The sequence below is a fragment of the Pongo abelii genome, chromosome 10 (genome assembly GCF_028885655.2).
Source record: "Pongo abelii isolate AG06213 chromosome 10, NHGRI_mPonAbe1-v2.0_pri, whole genome shotgun sequence".
In the NCBI taxonomy this organism is placed as follows: Eukaryota; Metazoa; Chordata; class Mammalia; order Primates; family Hominidae; genus Pongo; species Pongo abelii.
Window position 1 is genome coordinate 37,308,213 of NC_071995.2, and position 23,739 is coordinate 37,331,951.

General features: G+C 35.7%; 1 protein-coding gene across 3 annotated transcripts in view; it reads left to right on the forward strand.

Moving 5' to 3' along the window:
- Positions 1–17,408, forward strand: part of REDIC1 (regulator of DNA class I crossover intermediates 1) — a 94,905-nt gene extending 77,497 nt beyond the window's left edge. For all 3 annotated transcript variants that reach the window (XM_002823103.5, XM_054527117.1, XM_054527118.1), the window contains 2 exons: positions 11,932–12,014; positions 15,971–17,408. In XM_002823103.5, coding sequence (XP_002823149.2) covers positions 11,932–12,014; positions 15,971–16,435 — 548 coding nt within the window. In that variant the 3' untranslated portion in view covers positions 16,436–17,408. The remainder of the gene's footprint in view (positions 1–11,931; positions 12,015–15,970) is intronic.
- Positions 17,409–23,739: the final 6,331 nt, after the last annotated feature.

Sequence of the window (23,739 nt, forward strand, 5' to 3'; positions counted from 1 at the left end):
TGACGAGTTTGTGGGTGTAGCGCACCAGCATGGCACATGTGTACATTTGTGGCTGAGCTGCACATTTTGCATATGTACCCTGAAGCTTGGTGTATAGTAATAATGAAAATTAAAAAAATAGAAAATTTCCTTGAAACAAATGATAATTGAAACACAATATACCAAAACCTGTGGGATACAGCAAATGCAGTACTAAGAGGGAAGTTTGTAGCTCTAAAAGCCTACATGAAAAAAGAAGAAAAACCACAAATAAACAACTTAGGTATATATCTTAAAGAAGTAGAAAAGCAAGAACAAACCAAACCCAAAATTAGTAGCAGAAAATAAATAATAAGGACTAGAGCAGAAATAAATGACATTGAAATGAAGTGAACAGTACAAAATATCAATGAAAAAAAGTTGGTTTTTGAAAAACTAAACAAAATTGACAAACATTTATCTAGACTAAGAGAAAAAGAAGATTTAAATAAATAAAATCAGAGATGAAAAAGGAACATAATAGCTGATAACAGGAATTCAAAGGATCATTAGTGGGCACTATGAATGACTACATGCCATGAGTTGGAAAAATCTAGAAGAAATGGACAAATTCCTAGACACACAGAATTTACCAAGATTGAACCATGAAGAAATCTAAAACCTGAACAGTCCAATAATGAGTGACTAGATTGAAGTTGTAATAAAAATTCTCCCAGGAAATAAAGCCTGGGACTTGAATACTTCACTGCTGAATTCTACAAAACATGTAAAGAAGAACTAATACCAGTCCTACTAAAAATATTCTGAAGAATGGAGGAGGAGGGACTACTTCCAAACCCATTCTACAAGGCAGTGTATTACCCTGATACCAAAACCAGACAAAGACATCAAGAAAAGAAAACTACAGGTCAGTGTCTCTGATGAATATTGATGCAAAAATCTTCAACAAAATACTAGCAAACAGAATTCAACAGTAAATTTAAAAGATTATTCATTATGACCAAGTGGGATTTATCCCTGGGATACAAGAATGGTTCAAGATACACAAATCAATCAATGTGATACATCATAACAACAGAATGAAGGACAATAAACATATGAACATTTCTATTGATGCTGAAAAAGCATTTGATAAAATTTAACACCCCTTCATGGTAAAAACCTTCAAAAAAACTGAATATAGAAGGAACATAACTCAATATAATAACAGCCATGTATGACAGACCCACAGCTAGTATTGTACTTAATGGAGAAGAACTGAAAGTCTTTCCTCTAAGATCTAGAACATGACAAGTATGCCCACTTTCATTTTTATTCAACATAGTACTGGATGTTCTATCTAGAGCATGAGACAAGAGAAAGAAATAAAGGGCATCCAAATTGGAAAGAAAGAAGTCAAATTATCCTTGTTTGCCAATGATGTGGTCTTATATTTAGAAAAACCTAAAGACGCCATAAAAAACCTATTAGGATTGATAAAATCAGTAAACTTGCAGGAGGCAAAATCAACGTGCAAAAATCAGTAGCATTTTTATATGCCAACACTGAACAGTCTGAAAAAAAATTTTTAAAGTAGTTCCATTTACAGTAGCCACAAATAAAGTGAAGTACCTAAGAATTAAGCAAGGAAGTGAAAGAGCTCAATAATAAAGACTATAAAACACTGATGAAAGACATTGAAGAGGACACCAAAACATGGAAAGATATTCCTTGTTCATGGATTAGAAGAATCAATATTGTTTAAAATGTCCATACTACCTAAGCAATCTATATATTCATTGCAATCACTATCAAAATACCAATGACATTATTAACAGAAATTGAAAAACTAATTCCAAAATTTATATGGAACCATAAAAGACCAAGAATAGCCTAAGTTATCCTAAGCAAAAGAAACAAAACTGAAGGAATAGCATTCCCTTACTTCAAATTATACTACAGAACTATAGTAACCAAAACAGCATGAGAACTATAGTAAGCAAAACAGCATGAGAACTATAATAACCAAAACAGTATGGTACCAGCCTAAAACAGACACATAGACCAATGGAACAGAATAGAGAACCCAGAAACAATTCCACACATTTCCAGTGAACTCATTTTTGACAGAGGTGCCAAGAACATGCACTGGGAAAAGAATGCTTTTTTTTTCTTCAATGAATGCTGCAGCAAAAACTGGATATCTGTATGCAGAAGAATGAAACTAGACCCCTGTCTCTCACCATATACAAAAATCAAATCAAAATGGATTGAAGACTTAAATGTAAGACCTTGAACTATGTAACTACCACAAGAAAACACTAAGGAAATTCCCCAGGACATTCCTTTGGGTAAAAATTTATTGAGTAATAACAAGTGTAGGGAACCAAAGCAAAAATGGACAAATAGGATCACATCAAGTTAAAAAGTTTCTAGAAATTTTTTATGGAAATTTTTTTATTATTATTATACTTTAATTTTTAGGGTACATGTGCACAATGTGCAGGTTAGTTACATATGTATACATGTGTCATGGTGGTGTGCTGCACCCATTAACTCGTCATTTAGCATTAGGTATATTTCCTAAAGCTATCCTTCCCCCCTTCCCCCACCACACAGCAGTCCCCAGAGTGTGATGTTCCCCTTCCTGTGTCCATGTGCTCTCATTGTTCAATTCCCATCTATGAGTGAGAATATGCGGTGTTTGGTTTTTTGTTCTTGCGATAGTTTACTGAGAATGATGATTTCCAATTTCATCCATGTCCCTACAAAGACATGAACTCATCCTTTTTTATGGCTGCATAGTATTCCATGGTGTATATGTGCCACATTTTCTTAATCCAGTCTATCATTGATGGACTGGATTTGTGTCTCTATTTCCTTCAGTTCTGCTCTGATTTTAGTTATTTCTTGCCTTCTGCTAGCTTTTGAATGTGTTTGCTCTTGCTTTTCTAGTTCTTTTAATTGTGATGTTAGGGTGTCAATTTTGGATCTTTCCTGCTTTCTCTTGTGGGCATTTAGTGCTATAAATTTCCCTCTACACACGGCTTTGAATGTGTCCCAGAGATTCTGGTATGTTGCGTCTTTGTTCTCATTGGTTTCAAAGAACATCTTTATTTCTGCCTTCATTTCTTTATGTACCCAGTAGTCATTCAGGAGCAGGTTGTTCAATTTCCATGTAGTTGAGTGGTTTTGAGTGAGTTTCTTAATCCTGAGTTCTAGTTTGATTGCACTGTGGTCTGAGAGACAGTTTGTTATAATTTCTGATCTTTTACATTTGCTGAGGAGAGCTTTACTTCCAACTATATGGTCAATTTTGGAATAGGTGTGGTGTGGTGCTGAAAAAAATGTATATTCTCTTGATTTGGGGTGGAGAGTTCTGTAGATGTCTATTAGGTCTGCTTGGTGCAGAGCTGAGTTCAATTTCTGGGTATCCTTGTTAACTTTCTGTCTCGTTGATCTGTCTAATGTTGACAGTAGGGTGTTAAAGTCTCCCATTATTATTGTGTGGGAGTCTAAGTCTCTTTGTGAGTCACTCAGGACTTGCTTTATGAATCTGGGTGCTCCTGTATTGGGTGCATATATATTTAGGATAGTTAGCTCTTCTTGTTGAATTGATCCCTTTACCATTATGTAATGGCCTTCTTTGTCTCTTTTGATCTTTGTTGGTTTAAAGTCTGTTTTATCAGAGACTAGGATTGCAACCCCTGCCTTTTTTTGTTTTCCATTTGCTTGGTAGATCTTCCTCCATCCTTTTATTCTGAGCCTATGTGTGTCTCTGAACGTGAGATGGGGCTCCTGAATACAGCACACTGATGGGTCTTGACTCTTTGTCCAGTTTGCCAGTCTGTGTCTTTTAATTGGAGCATTTAGTCCATTTACATTTAAAGTTAATATTTTTATGTGTGAATTTGATCCTGTCATTATGATGTTAGCTGGTTATTTTGCTTGTTAGTTGATGCAGTTTCTTCCTAGCCTCAATGGTCTTTACAATTTGGCATGATTTTGCAGTGGCTGGTACCGGTTGTGCCTTTCCATGTTTAGTGCTTCCTTCAGGAGCTCTTTTAGGGCAGGCCTGGTGGTGACAAAATCTCTCAGGATTTGCTTGTCTGTAAAGGATTTTATTTCTCCTTCACTTATGAAGCTTAGTTTGACTGGATTTGAAATTCTGGGTTGAAAATTCTTTTCTTTAAGAATGTTGAATATTGGCCCCCACTCTCTTCTTGCTTGTAGAGTTTCTGCTGAGAGATTCGCTGTTAGTCTGATGGGCTTCCCTTTGTGGGTAACCCAACCTTTCTCTCTGGCTGCCCTTAACATTTTTTCCTTCATTTCAACTTTGGTGAATCTGACAATTATGTGTCTTGGAGTTGCTCTTCTCGAGGAGTATCTTTGTGGCGTTCTCTGTATTTCCTGAATCTGAATGTTGGCCTGCCTTGCTAGATTGGGGAAGTTCTCCTTGATAATATGCTGCAGAGTGTTTTCCATCTTGGTTCCATTCTCCCCGTCACTTTCAGGTACACCAGTCAGACGTAGGTTTGGTCTTTTCACATAGTCCCATATTTCTTGGAGGCTTTGTTCGTTTCTTTTTATTCTTTTTTCTCTAAATTTCCCTTCTCGCTTCATTTCATTCATTTCATCTTCCATCACTGATACCCTTTCTCCCAGTTGATTGCATCGGCTCCTGAGGCTTCTGCATTCTTCATGTAGTTCTCGAGCCTTGGCTTTCAGCTCCATCAGCTCCTTTAAGCACTTCTCTGTATTGGTCATTCTAGTTATACATTCTTCTAAATTTTTTTCAAAGTTTTCAACTTCTTTGCCTTTGGTTTGAATTTCCTCCTGTGGCTCGGAGTAGTTTGATCGTCTGAAGTCTTCTCTCAAGTCGTCAAAGTCATTCTCCGTCCAGCTTTGTTCCATTGCTGGTGAGGAGCTGCTTTCCTTTGGAGGAGGAGAGGTGCTCTGCTTTTTAGAGTTTCCAGTTTTTCTGCTCTCTTTTTTCCCCATCTTTGTGGTTTTATCTACTTTTGGTCTTTGATGATGGTGATATACAGATGGGTTTTTGGTGTAGATGTCCTTTCTATTTGTTAGTTTTCCTTCTAGCAGACAGGACCCTCAGCTGCAGGTCTGTTGGAGTTTGCTAGAGGTCCACTCCAGACCCTGTTTGCCTGGGTACCAGCAGCGGTGGCTGCAGAACAGTGGATTTTCGTGAACCACGAATGCTGCTGTCTGATCGTTCCTCTAAAAGTTTTGTCTCAGAGGAGTACCCGGCCACGTGAGGTGTCAGTCTGCTCCTACTGGGAGGTGCCTCCCAGTTAGGCTGCTCGGGGGTCAGGGGTCAGGGACCCACTTGAGGAGGCAGTCTGCCCGTTCTCATATCTCCAGCTGCGTGCTGGGAGAACCACCACTCTCTTCAAAGCTGTCAGACAGGGACATTTAAGTCTGCAGCGGTTCCTGCTGTATTTTTGTTTGTCTGTGCCCTGCCCCCAGAGGTGGAGCCTACAGAGACAGGCAGGCCTCCTTGAGCTGTGGTGGGCTTCACCCAGTTCGAGCTTCCAGGCTGCTTTGTTTACCTAAGCAAGCCCGGGCAATGGCGGGCGCCCCTCCTCCAGCCTCGCTGCCACCTTGCAGTTTGGTCTCAGACTGCTGTGCTAGCAATCAGCAAGACTCCGTGGGCGTAGGACCCTCCGAGCCAGGTGTGGGATATAACCTCCTGGTGCTCCGTTTTTTAAGCCCGTTGGAAAAGCGCAGTATTGGGGTGGGAGTGACCCGATTTTCCAGGTGCCGTCTGTCACCCTTTCTTTGACTAGGAAAGGGAACTCCCTGACCCCTTGTGTTTCCCGAGTGAGGCAATGCCTCGCCCTGCTTTGGCTCATGCACAGTGCACTGCACCCACTGTCCTGTGCCCACTGTCTGGCCCTCCCTAGTGAGATGAACTCGGTACCTCAGATGGAAATGCAGAAATCATTCATCTTCTGCGTCTCTCATGCTGGGAGCTGTAGACTGGAGCTCTTCCTATTCGGCCATCTTGGCTCATCCCTTCTGGTTATTCTTGATTACTTTTTCATATAACCTTCAAAATCAACTTGTCTAACTCCAGAAAATATCATAAAAAAAGAATGATCTTGTCATTTGCAACAACGTGGATGGAACTGGAGGTTATTATGTTAAGTGAAACAAGCCAGGCACAGAAAGACAAACAACACATGTTCTCACTTATTTGTGGAATCTAAAAATCAAAGCAATTGAACTCATGGAAATAAGAGGGTAGAAGAATGGTTACTAGAGGCTAGGAAGGGTAGTGGTGGGGTTGGTAGGGTAGTGATAGTTAATGGGTACAAAAAATTTAATTAGAAAGAATGAATAAAACCTAGTATTTGCTAGCACAACAGGGTAGCTATAGTGAATAAAAATTGAATTGTACATTTTAAAATAATGAAAACAATATAATTAGACGATTTGTGACCCAAAGAATCAGTGCTTTAGGGGATGAATACACCAGTTTTCATGTGATTATTATACATTGTATCCCTGTATCAAAACATCTCATGTACCCCATAAATATATAAGCCTACTATGTATCCACAAAAATTAAAAAGTGATAACATGTATGTTTTGCTATGTGGCAAATATTTTCTTCTAGTTTAATATTGGTTTTTGATTTATTTTGTTTAGTCTTTGCATATAGTGTCTCTTGCTTTGCAGAAGACTTATCTTCTTTATGTAGTTAAATTGATCAATGTTTTTCTTTTATTTCTGGGTTTAGACTCTCCAGACTCTCCACACTTCCAAGTTACAAATGAACTTACCATATTTTCTTCTAGTACTAGTATGCTTTTTTAAATTTAGTTCTTTAATCCATTTGGAGTTTAAGTTGACTTAAGGCATTAGGTTTCTATCAGTCCAAGTTTTAAAAATACGTCTTTTCCCTAGGTATTTGTGATACTACCTTTTTTATATAATAACTTTCCATATGTAGCTGACCTATTTTGTGGCTTTCTTAATTGTTTCATTTATCTTTCCTAATCTTCATGTGTCAATACCATACCACTTTTATTATCTTTTTATAAATGTTTAATTGCTTGAAGAATTATATGCCTCTTTGCACTTTTTAAAAAGTTTTTTTCTGGTTATTCTTGGATTGCTTTTCCATATAACCTTTAAAATAAACTTGCTTAAGTCCAAAAGAAAAGTTTTAATTTTTACTGGGAAACTGTTAACTGTATGTGTTAGTTTAATGTGTATTATTATCTTAATAACGTTGAGTAGTCCTGTCTAAGAACATAAGATGTCCTTTCATTAGTTCAGTCTAGTTTTTTATATTTAGTAGTTGCTTAAAATACCTTTAAGCACTTTCCTGAAGTTTTCCTCACGTAGATTCTGCATGTTTCTTGTTAGATTTATCTGTAGTGCTTTCTGATACACAAACACACACAGACAGCTACTTTAGCATGAATATACATCCTGTGTTTCTATATTAAGTAAGATTCTGGATTTGGGGCTTAGGCTTATGTTTTTTTTTTTTATTTTGCCAATAGCTTTTTTTTCTTGTGAGGTAATTTTGATGAATCAGTAATTTGGGAGAGAGTGATTCTTAGCATCTATGGGAATGATTATTAATTTTTATTCATTTTTGTTTGCATTATTGTTGCAAAAAGGCATGCAACATTAAATTTATCCTCTCAACAGTTTCCAGGTGTACAATACAATATTGTCAACCACATGCACATTGTTGTGCAACAGACCCTTGTCCTGTCTCTCACATTCCCTAAACAACAATTTCCTACTTGCCACTCCCCCCAGCCCTTGGCCATTACCATTTTACCTTCTGTTTCTATATTCTACTTATATACCTAGTAGGTGAAATCATGTGGTATTTGTCTTTTTTGTGATGGCTTGTTTCACTTAGCGTAATGTCCTTAAGGTTCATCCACATTGTAGTATATAACAAGATTTCCTTCTTTTTGATTGCTGAATAGTATTCAATTGTATGTGTATACCATATTTTCTTTATCCATTCTTTCATTGGTGATCATTTAGGTTGTTTCTGACTCCTGGCTATTGTGAATAATGCTGCAATGAACATAAGTATGCAAATATCTCTTCTATTAGATATATACTCACAAGTTATATTGCTGCATTATATGGTAGTTCTATTTTTATTTTTTGACAAATCTTCATACCATTTTCCGTAGTTGCTGCACCATTTTACATTTCCACCAGCAGTGCAAAAAGATTCCAGTTTTTCTACATCCTTGCCAATATTTATTATTGTTTGTTTTTTCTGACAGTGGTCACCCTAAGAAGTGTGAGGTGATATTTCATTTTGATATAGATCTTTTTAAATGGTGAATTTTACTAATGGATTTTGTGATTTGGACCATCTTAGCATTCCTATAATAAATTCCACCAAGTCTTGATGTGTTATGATTCTTTGCTCTTCTTTTTATTCTGTTCTTTTAAAAAAATTCAATACTTTTTTTTAAGTATGAGGTTTTCGTATTGGTATTCATAAGTGAGGTTTTCCTGTAGAGAGATAATTTGTGTATATGTGTGTGCAGTCTTTATCAGATTTTGATATTGATGTTATAACAGATACACAAAAGTTTTTTAATGTACATACAGGCAAAAATTCAGGCTATTTGAAAGCCTTCTTGAAACTTGAATCTTTTGCTGCTTCTCTATCCCAATTTCACTGCTTTATTTCAGATCATAATCACTTCATACCTAGATTATTCAGTTAATCATCTAACTGACTTGATTTCATCGTCTCACTTCTCTTTAATTCATCCTTAGGTGACATCATGGACAATCTAAAATGTACCTCCATTAATGTTTAGAAATATTTACACATTCTTTTCTCTCTATCCCATATGTTAGTTTTTCATCTTGTCTCTGAAAATTGTTTGTTTATTCATCATTCAAAACGTACTCTCTATACTTATGTTTTCTCTATAAATTGTCACCAAATCTCTTTGCCTGGGGTTCATCACACTTAGCTGCCTACTACTTTTGTATCTTCTATGATGTCACATCTTATTTTGTGACTTCAGCAAATGTATATCTTTCTCCACTACAAGGTTCTGAACACTTTGAGGGCTCTGACCATGTGTTTCTAATAACTATCACAGTGCCTTACATAAAGTAATTACTCAATAAGTGTTTTTTTTTAGTTTTCTTTTTTTTTAAAATTTTTACCACAAGTTATTGGGGTAAAGGTGGTATTTGGTTACATGGGAAAGTTCTTTAGTGGTGATTTGTGAGACTGGTGCACCCATCACCCGAGCAGTATACACTGCACCATATTTGTAGTCTTTTATCCCACTTCCTCCTCCCACTCTTCCCCCCAAGTTCCCAAAGTCCATTGTATCATTCTTATGCCTTTGCATCTTCATATCTTAGTTCCCTCGTATCAGTGAGAACATACGATGTTTGGTTTTCCATTCCTCAGTTATTTCACTTAGTCATTGCAAATGCTGTTAATTCCTTCCTTTTTATGGCTGCATTTTTATTCTATCATATATATATATGTGTGTATATATATGTGTATATATCACACATAGATGTGTATATATCACATATAGATGTGTATATATCACATATAGATGTGTATATATCACATATATGTATACATATATATATATATACACACACACCACAGTGTCTTCATCCACTCGTTGATTGATGGGCATTTGGGTTGGTTCCATTATTTTGCAGTTGTGAATTGTGCTGCTATAAACGTGTGTGAAAGTATCTTTTTTGAATTTTTTGAATAATGATTTCTTTTCCTCTGGGTGGATACCCAGTAGTGGGACTGCTGGACCAAATGGTAGTTCTACTTTTAGTTCTTTAAGGAATTTCTATGCTGTTTTCCATAGTGGCTGTACTAGTTTACATTCCCACCAGCAATGTAGAAGTGTTCCCTGTTCACCACTCCCATGCCAACATCTACAGTTTTTGATTTTTTGATTATGGCCATTCTTGCAGGAGTAAGGTGGTATCACATTGTGGTTATGATCTGCATTTCCCCGATCATTAGTGATATTGAGCATTTTTTCATGTGTTTGTTGGCCATTTGTGTATCTTCTTTTGAGAATTGTCTATTCATGCCCTTAGCCCACTTTTTGATGAGATTGTTTGTTTTTTCTTACTGATTTATTTGAGTTCCTTGTAAATTCTGGATATAAGTCCTTTGTCAGATGTATAGATTGTGAAGATTTTCTCCCACTTTGTGGGTTGTCTGTTTACTTTTCTGACTGTTCCTTTTGCCATGCAAAAGCTCTTTAGTTTAATTAGGTCCCAGCTATATATTTGTTTCTATTGCATTTGCTTTTGGGTTCTTGGTCATGAAATCCTTGCCTAAGCCAATGTCTAGAAGGGTTTTTCCCACGCTATCTTCTAGACTTTTTATAATTTCAGGTCTTAGGTTTAAGTCCTTAATCAATCTTGAGTTGATTTTTGTCTAAGGTAAGAGATGAGGATCTAGTTTCATTCTCCTATATGTGGCTAGCTAATTAGCCCAGTACCATTTGTTGAAAAGGGTATCTTTTCCCCACTTTATGTTTTGTTTGCTTCGTTGAAGATCAGTTGGCTGTAAGTATTTGGGTATATTTCCGGGTTCTCTATTCTGTTCCATTGGTCTATGTGCCTATTTTTATACCAGTACCATGCACATCCCATGCTCATGGATGGGTAGAATCAATATTTTGAAAATGACCATACTGCCAAAAGCAATCTACGAATTCAATGCAATTCCCATGAAAATACCACCATCATTCTTCACAGATTTAGAAAAAACAATTCTAAAATCTATATGGAACCAAAAAAGAGCCCACATAGCCGAAGCAAGACTAAGCAAAGATAACAAATCTGGACACATCACACTACCTGATTTCAAACTATACCATAAGGCCATGGTCACCAAAACAAGTGTTTAATTGTACTTATTTTCATTTGCATGCCCTTTCCTGTACTGTTGAAGGTGAGAACATTCATTCAATGGACAAATTTCTTCCCTTCTGATCACTGTGGATTTATAGTACTTATGGACTGAATGAAACTTATTGGGGTGAAATGCCCTTAAATTATGTGTTAGTAGTAATATTCTACCCTTCACTTTTGTGCACTCTACTTTCGTTGTCAGGGAGAAACCTTCTTTGTGGGGGTATAAATTTCCTTCTAGAATGATGAAATAAGGATATCAGAGTTCAGCTAAGTTCTCTCTGCCTCTCAGCTGACTGAAGCTAGATTCTGTTACAGAGAGCATCAGTCCTGGCCTGAGGTACTCATGGTTTATTGCATATAGTAGGGCATGTGATTTGGTATGTGTTGTTTCATGTTCTGCAGCCTTTTGCTTCTCTTGATAGCAGGCCCATTTTCATAAACAAGGGAACAGGAGTGGTTGAAGCTACGGTTGCTCTTTATCATTTATACATAGTAGGGATTCATGACCTACATCTCAATCCCATTTTAAAACTCTACTTGCAATTGTAAAATAACAATATTAAGCAGATAATGAAAATGTATCAAACTGGATGCTTTGAATAGATTTTATTCGCATTGTTTGATTGCACAGTAAACTTTCATTTACTAGATTGGCAAATGTCTGATGCCTTAGGACTTAATAACTTGTTTTTCTCTTCCTTCCCTCAGGTTAACACTTTAAATTGTTAGTTCATAAAATATAATTCATATGTTGGAAAAATCAATCCAACTTTCTCTATTCTGTTTTATTCACTTACGTTATACACCCTTATTTCATTTCTAGCTGCAAATCTTTTAAGGGTAAGATAGACCCATAAATCCTGTCAGAATTGTAAGGTGCCAAGTATCCACAATTTTAACTAATTTTGGTGCATTTTAAAGTGTTTTGTGTTGTTAGCTAAATTTGTTTTATCAGCAGATATCTTCTGCCTGGCATATGTATGTTGTAGAGTATTCATAAATACCATTATTCATGTATTAAACCTTTATTTTCAGCTCTTGATTCTGCACAGAGTAGTCGGTCTACTAGTTACTCTCCAAGACCAACAGACAGCTGTTTCAGTTCTAGTTCAGATTTGGTAAGTGATGCTTGTTTCACATATTAATACATGCTATATTAATAATTATTTGTTTTTCTCATAGTTTACCTTTACCTTATAAAAATGTTGAGTCAATTAAATAGTGGAAGTAAAAATTAATATAAACAAAAAGGTAAAAAATTAAAAAAAGTACAACATTTAAAAATGTAGAAAATAAAAATGTAAATAAAAATGTCCATGAGTACCATTTTTCACATTTGTAAAAATGCATTTATTGCCATTTACAAAACACCTTTTATCCTTTTATCAAGATACATTATATACATACATATATACATATATATGTATATGTATACACACATACATACACACACATTATGTGTGTACAGTTTATCATTGAACAATGCAGGGGTTAGGGATGCTGTCCAGTCAGAAATCTGAATAAAATATTTGACTCCGCCAAACTTAACTACTAATAGCCTACTGTTGGCCAGAATCCTTACTGATAACATAAACAGTTGATTAACACATATTTTGTATGTTGTATATATTATATACTATATTTATACAATAAAGTAAGCTAAAGAAAAGAAAATGTTACTAAGAAAATCTTAAGGAAGAGAAGATATATTTACTATTCATTAAGTAGGAATAGATCATCATAAATCATCATAATCCTCATCATCTTCATGTTGAGTAGGCCGAGGAGGAGAAGGGAGAGGCAGAGTTGGTCTTGCTGTTTCATTGGTAGCAGAGGCAGAAGAGGTGGAGGAAGTAGAATGGTGGGCAGGAGAGGCAGGCACACTTGGTGTAACTTTATGGAAATACATCGTTATTTCTGTCTGACTTTTGATTTTTCGTTTCTCTAAAAATGTTTTTATATGGTACCAATCCTTCTTCTACTGTTTACTTTAGCTTCAGAGCCTGTATCATAGAAAGGTCTATGTCATAAAGAAATCAAAATAGGTCTTGAGTAATCAACACTTCTGCCAGATTGTCTAAAGTCAGATTTTTCTGGCACTGCTTCTTTTATGTCTTCTTGCTTGTTGTCTGTACCTGGTTGTTAAGTACTCATTTCCATCAAGTTGTCTTCTGTTAATTCCTCTGGAGTGGTATCTATTAGCTCTTTAATTTTTCTAAGCTCCATATCTTGAAACCCTTTACCTTTCACCTTCTTTGCCATATCCACAGTCTCTTTCATGATTTTCTTGATTAGCTCTTGTAAATCCTATGAAGTCATGTTTAACATCTACAACAGTTTTCTCCTGCAGGGATTTCTTTTCCAAGTCTTGATGACATTCATGGCTTTTTCTATAACAGTAATGGCATGTTCAATGGTATAATCCTTCCAGACTTTTATGATGTTCTCTCTCTTGGGTTCTCTCCCATCGCATTGACCATCCTTTCCATAGAGCACAATGTATAATGAACCTTAAAGGTCACTGTGACTCCCTAATCTAGAGGCTGAATTAGAGATGTTGTGCTTCAAAACATGTAAACTATTTTGATGCCTTCGGTGTTGAACTGATGGGATTCTGGGTGGCCAGGGGCATTAGCAATATCAGAATAACTTTAAAAGGCAGTCCCTTACTGGCAAAGCACTTACCGACTTTAGGGACAAAGCACTGATGGAATCAATTCAGAAAAAGAGTTTTTGTTTTCCAGGTTTTCTGGTTGTATTACCGAGAAACTGGCAATTGGTGTTTATCTTTCCCTTCAAAACGAGGGTGAGCAGCTTTATAAATAAGGGCAATCTTGGTCATAAACCTGACTGCATTTGCACAAAACAGTAGAGTTAGCCTATCCCATCCTGCCTTAAATCCTGGTGCTTGCTTCCCTTCCTAATAAATATCCTATGTGACATTTTTTTTTTCCTGGAATAGGGCACTTTTGTCTCCATTAAAAACTTGTTTAGGCAGATATCCTTTTTCTTCAGTGATTTTCTTTAAAGGCATCTGGGAATGTGTCTGCTGCTTCTTGGTCTGCAGAAGCTGCTTGCCCTATTACCTTGATATTTTTTAAGCCAAAGCTGTTTCTAAAATTATCAAACCATCCTTTGCTGACATTAAATTCTCTAGCATTAGATCCTTCAGCTTCCTTTTGCTTTAAGTTGTCATATAATGGCTTCACTTTTTCTCAAATCACATTAGCATCTAAAAGTATGCCTTTGTCATAGCAATCCTGCATCCACATAAAAGCTACATTTTTAATACAACATAAAAAGGTATTTCACAAAAGTACATTTTCCTTCACAAGTTTCCTTTTCTTTCTTTTTTAAAAGAACTGTACTTAGATTTAGCTTTTGCTTGTGTATATGTAAACTCATGCAAATGAGGCCTTAGAAAGGAAGAGATGACTGTCCTTTAATAGCATGTTCTCAACACTATATTACAGTGTTCTTTATTTGTTAACTAGTTCCATTCCCTGAAAGAAAAGAGCAAATAATGCATTTCTAAGGGATCCTGCTTATAATTACATTTTAAATGTATATGCATAAACACATTATAATAAGTACTTATGAACAAAGGTAAGAAATATCACTTAGCCAGGCATATTGGTTCATGCTTATAATCCCAGCATTTTGGGAGACTGAGGTGGGCAATTGCTTGAGCCCAGCAGTTCGTGACCAGCCTGGACAACATGGCAAAAACGAATACAAAAAATTAGTCAGACGTGGTGGCGTGTGCCTATGCTCCCAGTTACTGGAGAGGCTGAGGTGGGAGAATCACCTGAGCTTGGGAGGTTGAGGTCACAGTGAGCCATGATTGTGCCACTGCACTCCAGCCCAGGCAATGGAGTGAGACCCTGTCTCAAAAAAATTAAAAAAAAAAATCACCAATGGCATGTTATCAACACTAGATTACAAGTTTGTCTATTTGTTAAACTGTTCAATTCTCTGAAAGAGTATAACTCAAATTGCATCACTAAAGAAGCACGTTTAGATTTACCTTTTATTTTTTATTGATGTATAATATTTGTACGTATTTAATTGGGTATATATGATGTTTTGTTACATGACTCAAATGTGTAATGATCAAGCCAGAATATTTAGGATATCCATCACCTGAAGTATTTATTTCTCTGTGTTCAGACCATTTTAAGATGTATCTACTAGCTATTTTGAAATATACATTTTCCAGTGTCAATCAGCTAAAGCCTATACCCCTTTTTATATTTAGTTTTTTATATTAACTTTGTATTTTTAACTTGAATAATCAATATTTTATATAAAATTTTCATTAAAAGAATATTTTCATTAATTCAGTAATTAAAAGATAAATTTTTCAAGAAGTTTGAAAAATTTATGCTTAGAAAATTGAAATCTAGACCTATTAAAAAGTTCTTAAAAAAAAGTTCTTAAAGGTTGTCTTTTTATATAACAGTTGAGATATGTATTGCTTATGTATTGCTACTTAACTTTTCTTTGTCTGTTTAATTTCCTATTACCTGATGCTCTTCTTAAGTTATGTTATCTTCTTAAGATTATATATATATATATATTTCATTGGACTGGGCCCATAAAAACCATACAAGTAGTTATTTTTTACTTAATGAATCAATAAATAATTGAACAAGTTATATGTGTTAGCTGTTTCCTTCGAAGGTACTGCTTCTAGTCTACTCTTTTTAAGTGGAGGAAGTATGCTGTATATCATTTCATCTGTTGAAAGGGTAGACAGATGATAGAGCCTGTGATTATACGGACTAATAAAAGACAAAATTTCCCTTCTCCTTTTTACCTCTTTTGCATTTTTATTACAAAGATTATTATTGTTACTGCTATTTTAGAATTCATAGCCTCCTGGGAGGTATGGCAGATTATTGGTTGAAGACTCTTTGATGATATACCTGCTTTGATTTGTAACTTGCCAAACTCTTTTCTGTATTTAGAAATTTTCTATAGTTGGGATTTTAAGAATATATTCTTTGAAGTGATTGAATGCATTTTTAAAATGTAAGCATCGTTTATAGCAAAATTCATAATTTCTTTTTAGCCATCTGAAGATGAAGATCAAATATCACAGCAAATTGAAGATTCAAATAGGATGACCATCAAAACCAAGGAAAAAATGAACAATTTTTATGTAGAAAGGATGGCAAAACTTTCAGGTGACAGGATTGTTAAAAACAATGACAAAATTCACAAACAGAATGAGAATTTCTACCAGTTCTCAGTGAAAAATAATACAGATCAGTTTCCACAGTCGCAGTGCAACTCAGCCCACATTTTGCAAAACAAAACCAATGATAACTGCATTCTGCAGGCTACAAGATGTGATGCAGGGATACAAACAGACAGTGAATCTATAATGGAGGAAAAATTAGATGCTGCCATACAATGTGATCTAATTTCAAAATGTACATGTAGAAGTGATGTTTCTCTTTGCGACCTTGAAAGGTGCAGTGGAAATATAAAGGCAGATACCACTGGAGGGCAGGAAATCCTTAAGAACAACTAATATTCTAAAATCTCAACCTAGGATGTAGAATTTCACTTGCCCTTAGAAAACAATAGTAAATGTTGAAAATTTCATTAACATGATAAGAAATGAGAAAAAGTAGCTAAGCATAAGCTGACAGTGTTCAGAGTGTATATTCACGGTTCATGTTAAAACATTTTAATATTATTAATGTATGTATTTAATTTGTATGTAGCCATTTCCTTAATAGCTTTGGTGTATGGTAGAGTTTTTAGAAAATAATATGTTTGTAAATTTACTAGCATTTTTATGTGATTATTCAGTATATTATAATGATATGCTGTTATTTATGGGTTAAAATATGCTTAGTTGCTTCCTTCCTTGTTGCATTTATTTTAATATTCTTTGCAGTTGCATTTTCTGGCAAAAGTTCTCTTTCAAGATATTTAAGATAGAAAATAATACCTAATATATTTTATGTCCTCATTATAATAATTTTGTTAGCTACTTCTCTTTAATATTACAGTCCTGTTTAAAAATTCTAGCATTAATTTGTAGATAACACATATCTTTTCTATTTGCATAACATGGTTTTTTTGTTGGTGCTATTAATTCAAAGGAAAATGTTCTGTAGGATTAAAAGATGTTTTAATGTTTTTATAAAAGAATTGTTTGAAATTAAAAAAATGATTTGTGTTACTAATTTTAGTGTTGCTGAGATTCTTTTCATAAATATTATAACAAGATTTCCTATTCTAAAATATAGGCTTTGTTTCTAAGACAACGCTTATTTTGTATAAAGATTTTAAATGTTTGTACTCTAAAATTGACACTTGTTTTGATATATTTCAAGGTACACAGCAGAGGGCATTCTAGTATCTAACTGAACCCAAAATAAAATTGTTAGAGGTTTCTTTGCCTTTAAAGAAAAAAATGGTTTCATGTTACATTTTTATACACAGATGTATCACTCAAGAGTTTGTGTTGCAGAGGTGATTTGAGGCATTGCAATTTGGAGACACCAACAGCTAAAGTTTAAATAGTAGCAGTCTTCAGGTTTTTAGCTAGTTTTAGGAAGTTATTTTTGCCATCTTACAAAGCACAATAAGCTCCTAAGTATTTTCTTCCAGTTTAATGATCAACTCATGAAAGGGGAATATAATTATCTGATATATGTATGTTGATAGTTTTTCAAAAGGCCAGATTTTATCCTGATACTAAATGAAAGGTATTCCATTGTGGATTGGTTATCCTGAGCATTATTTTGCAAAAATATTGCATACTATACCAGTGAAGACTGATACATAGAAAAAGAAGACTATAATGATGACAGTAGAATAAACTTGAGCTGTGAATTTTGGGTTGGTTTCAAATATCAAGTCAACTGATTTTTTTTCCAAATATGCATCTAAGTCTAGCAATATTGAAAGTACATTAATTATGAAAGTACACACCTAGTTCTGTTTTTATCAATATCATAATGTAGCAGTTAAGCTCTGTAAGATGAAGAATTTCAGGGCTTTAAAAAAATGCAGTGACCACTTACAGTGAGAGCAGAGTAAGGTGCAATGCAGTAAAGAATTTAATCTTGCCCCAAAAGCGGTATTGCCTTTGCTCTTGGCTTCTGGGAGGTAACCTCCAAGCCCTTGGAATGTCATGGCTAGTGAGTGTCTTTATTTGCCTAGGAAGCTTGGCCCAATTTAGGTAGTAACAATATGATTTAGGATGGAGACGTTGAGTAAAGCAATAACAGCTTGCCTTCCTAAGGGGTCAGAAACTGAGATTGGATAGTCAGCCACACCGCTGTGATTGAGACCCAGTAAAGACTTTGAATACCAAGGCTCAGGTGAGCTTCCCTGGTTGGCAATACTTCATGTGAATTGTCAGTCATTGCCAGGAAAGTAATGCTGTCCATGACTCCATGAGAGAGGATGACTGAAAGCTCCCCGTTTGTTACTTTCCTAGACTCTGTCCGATGTGTTCCTTCTCTTGGTTGATTTTAACTGGTATCCTTTTACTATAATAAACTATAACTGTGAATATAATATCTTTCAGTGTGTTCTGTGAGTCCTTTTAACGAATTACCAAATCTGAGGGTGATCTTGGAACTCACAGACTTGCTGTTGGTGTCAGAAGTAAAGGCAGTTTTATGGTCTATTCCCTAACTTCACAGTTGCTAATTCTTTAGATGCTTTAAGGAGATAAATATTTTCAGAGTGGAAAGTGAGTATGGATTTGCAAAATAAGCCATCTTATGTAATTATAACATACTTCTCAAAATGCATTACTGGTTTGGGCTTTCTCTTGATGAAACTGTTTGATGAAAATATAAATAAAAAGCAATTGAAATAAACATTGTTTTCATTCCATGTTTGTAATTTAATGTTTATAAAGCAGAGTAAATCCTAGCTAAGTTCTACCCAGATGAAAAAAAATGAAAATTTAATGATTCTGCACACATTTCTAATGTAAACTGCCAATCAGAGTGACTTCAGATAAGATACTATACATTCAGTAAGGGACAATGCTATACAGTATTGGGCTGGAGTTGGTGTTTAACCATATTTGTGAAACAGTACATTTTTTTGGTCCACAACTCTAGGAAGTTTCCATCTGTAATAAGATGAGAGGCTATCTTTACGGGTAGTTTCATGTAATTTACTTTTAAAGCACATATAACAATTGTGATTTATTTATAATTTCTTGGTTAATTGTTTATTTTCCTCCATGACAATATAGCAATGTAGCAAATGCTATCTGTGCCCAGCTCACATTTCTTGGGCATCCCTCATTTTCATACATACCAGCCTGACTTGCAGCTGCCAGTGCATGACTCGTTTCCCGAGGGGTGTCTTTTGGCTGCAGATACCTCTTCTGCCTAGGAGGAGGCAGAGGAAGTACCAGAGTGTTAATGCTGTTTGAGCGCAGTCGTTTTAAACAATAACTGATGGGAATTGGTTAAATACTCCTCCCTTGCCTCTTGGGTGGGATAAGTCTTTGAAAGTGTGTTCTACACCTCTGCTTACTCAAAGTATCCACTGACCAGTAACAGTAGCAACAATATTGGTTGGGAACTGGTTAGTAATTAAAATTTGTGGAACCCACCCCCAATTACTGAATCAGAATCTCAAGCAGTAGGTCCTGGGAATCTGTAGGGTGATGTCTGTGCCCTCTCATGTTGGAAAACACTATTCCTGCCGAGTTCCTCAGAAGGATTAACCTTCAGTTGCTCACAATGGTAACTTGCTTAATAACCAACACTTTCCTTTTCCCATCTGTCTCACTCCCCACTTCTATGTGTTTCTTGAAATCATACCCCAAAACAAACTATATGTACTTGAATCCTTGTCTCATTGTTTGTTTCTGGGGCAAGTCAAATTAAGACAGGCAGAGATTATGACAAGTGGATGGATGAATTGGCTTTATCGGTATAACTAAAAGGTTAACATTGCTAATTTTTGTAGTTTTACCATTCTCTAGTCTCAGATTTCCATTTCTGCCATCTGCTGAAAATTTAATATGTGGGCGAAGTGGCATGTTAGATACAGGTGAAGAGAGAATTTGTGAAGCGAAATATATATAAGCATAAATTATCCAGAATGCCAGAAGAGAAAAAGGAATAGAAAATATGAAACAGCGTTAATTAAACAATAAGAAGGACAGTGTGAGAAGCTTAATGTGTTTAATTGAAGATCAACAGTATAGGAGAGAGAGAGAATAGAGGCATAATTTGAAGAGATAATAGCTGAGAATTTTTCCAGAATGGATCTATTATATAATCCACAGATTCATGAAGACCAGCAATTTCCAAGTGGGATTAAAAAAAATGAAATCTATATTCTAGTCCCAACATAACAAAATGACAGAGCCTCAAAGTCAAATGAAAAACATGAAAGCCACTGAAGAGAAAAAGACTACATTCTTAGAAAAGACAGTTACAGTGTCATATGACTTACTAACGACAATGATGTGGGCTAAAAGACAGTGCAATAATACCTTCCAAATGCTGACAGAAAATAATTGTCATTCCAAAATTGTGTTCCCAGCCCTACAGCTGTAACAGTGTTTGAAATCACAAAACTAGCCACTGCTAGCATGAAGGATCTGTTCTGTAGGATTTGGTGACATATTTAGGGTCTTTATATTGTATATAGATAAGTGCTTTCTTTTTGACTGTAGGAAAAGTTTTTCTTGATTGTATCCCTGTTTGCTTTTCAACCCATATGCTCAACTATTTTCCTATTTCTCATATGTCTTTAGGCCTTCTTATAGACTTCATAGCACTTGAAATGGCTTTAGCCACAGGCATTTGTTTTATTTCGCAGTACTGTCTCTGTTGGTCTACAATATGTATTCCTTTATGCCTGTTGCTCAGGAGGTACCACGTGTTTTCTCATTTCCTTCAAAAGGCTTTATTTCAAGCTTCTCTTTAATACTTAATACTTTCTGTGTCATGCACATTTCAAAATCAGGACACATAGATATTTTAGGATGTCGACTGACTGTATTTATTCATGTATATTTTATATATGTATAATATATATAATAACCTACATATAATTATGTAATTGATGTCTATAAATGTCCACAATGTGAAAGAACAGTAAAACACGACCTTATGAGATAATACAGTGAATTGAGGTAGCTGGTAGGTGTCTGAGGGGTGTGTGTGTGTTCATTTTGTGTATTATGTGGTTCAGTTCTGATGGGTACGGGTTTGTGTGTTCACCTGCTGTTTCTTGTGGACACAACTGCACATCAGCCAGTGTGATACTTGCATTATATTGCATTATGCTCAAATTGTTTCCTAATATGTCAGTCATGTGGAACAAATTTGCCTTTTCAAAACAACTTGTACCAGCAAAACTATTTTTCCCAGTCTCTATTTTCTTTTAATTTTCTTCGTTTTTTGCTGCTGCTGCCTCCTCCTCCTCCTCCTGCTCCTTTTCCTCCTCCTCTTCTTCTTTTTAATTATACTTCAAGTTTTGGACACAGGTGCAGAACATGCAGGTTTGTTACATAGGTATACATGTGCCATGGTGGTTTGCTGCACCCATCAACCAGTCTTCTACATTAGGTATTTCTCCTAATGCTATCTCTCCCCTAGCCCCCCACACCCCGACATTCTCCAGTGTGTGATGTTCCCCTCCCTGTGTCCATGTGTTCTCACAGCTCAACTCCCACTTATGAGTGAGAACATGCAGTGTTTGGTTTTCTGTTCCTGTGTTAGTTTGCTGAGAATGATGGTTTGAAGCTTCATCCATGTCCCTGCAAAGGACATGGACTCATCCTTTTTTTATGGCTGCATAGTATTCCATGGTGTGTATGTGCCACATTTTCTGTATCCAGTCTATCATTGATGGGCATTTGGGTTGGTTCCAAGTCTTTGCTATTGTGAATACTTCTGCAATAAACATACATGTGCATGTGTCTTTATAGTAGAATGATTTATAATCCTTTGGTTATATACCCAGTAGTGGGATTCTGGGTCAAATGATATTTGACCTCAAGGATATAGATCCTTGAGGAATTGCCACACTGTCTTCCACAATGGTTGAACTAATTTACACTCCCACCAACAGTGTAAAAGCATTCCTATTTCTCCACATCCTCTCCAGCATCTGTTCTTTCCTGATGTTTTAATAATTGCCATTCTAACTGGCGTGAGATGGTATCTCATTTTGGTTTTGATTTGCATTTCTCTAATGACCAGTGATGATGAGCTTTTTTTCCTATGTTTGTTAGTGGCATAAATGTCTTCTTTTGAGAAGTGTCTGTTCATATCCTTTGCCCGCTTTTTGATGGGGTTGTTTGTTTTTCTTCTTGTAAATTTGTTTAAGTACCTTGTAGATTCTGGATATTAGCCCTTTGTCAGATGGATAGATTGCAAAAATTTTCTCCCATTCTGTAGGTTGCCTCTCTTGCTGTGCAGAAGCTCTTTAGTTTAATTAGATCCTATTTGTCAATTTTGGCTTTTGTTGTCACTGCTTTTGGTGTTTTAGTCATGAAGTCTTTGCCCATGCCTATGTCCTGAATGGTATTGCCTAGGTTTTCTTCTAGGGTTTTTATGGTTTTAAGTCTTATGTTTAAGTCCTTAATCCATCTTGAGTTAAATTTTATGTAAGGTGTAAGGAAGGGGTCCAGTTTCAGTTTTCTGCATATGGCTAGCCAGTTTTCACAACAGCATTTATTCAATAGGGAATCCTTTCTCCATTGCTTGTTTTTGTCAGGTTTGTCAACGATCAAATGGTTGTAGATGTGTGGCATTATTTCTGAGGCCTCCATTCTGTTCCATTGGTCTATATATCTGTTTTGGTACCAGTACCATGTTGTTTTGGTTACTGTAGCCTTGTAGTATAGTTTGAAGTCAGGTAGCGTGATGCCTCCAGTTTTGTCCTTTTTGCTTAGGATTGTCTTGGCTATACAGGCTCTTTTTTGGTTCCATATGAAATTTAGTTTTTTCTAATTCTGTGAAGAAAGTCTAATTCTGTGAAAAAAGTCTAATTGTGTTATGGGGATGGCATTGAATCTACAAATTACTTTGGGCAATATGGCCATTTTCACAATATTGATTCTTCCTATCCACGAGCATGGAATGTTCTTCCATTTGTTTGTGTCCTCTCTTATTTCCTAGAGCAGTGGTTTGTAGTTCTCCTTGAAGAGATCCTTCACATCCCGTGTAATTTGTATTCCTAGGTATTTTATTATCTTTGTAGCAATTGTGAATGGGAGTTCACTCATGATTTGACTCTCTGTTTGTCTATTATTGCTGTATAGGAATGCTTGTAATTTTTGCACATTGATTTTGTATCCTGAGACTTTCCTGAAGTTGCTTATCAGCTTAAGGAGATTTTGGGCTGAGACAATGGGGTTTTCTAAATATACAATCATGTCATCTGCAAACAGAGATAATTTTGACTTTCTCTCTTCCTATTTGAATACCCGTTATTTCTTTCTCTTGCCTGATTACCCTGGCCAGAACTTCCAATTCTATGTTGAATAGGAGTGGTGAGAGAGGGCATCGTTGTCTTGTGCTGGTTTTCAAAGGGAATGCTTCCAGCTTTTGCCCATTCAGTGTGATATTGGCTGTGGGTTTGTCATAAATAGCTCTTATTATTTTGAGATTCATTCCATCAATATCTAGTTTATTGAGAGTTTTTAGCATGAAGGGGTGTTGAATTTTATTGAAGGCCTTTTTTTTTTTTTTGCATCTGTTGAGATAATCATGTGGTTTTTGACATTGGTCCTGTTTATGTGTGATGGATTACGTTTAATGATTTGCCTATGTTAAACCAGCCTTGCATCCCAGGGATGAAGCCAACTTGATCATGACAGATAAGCTT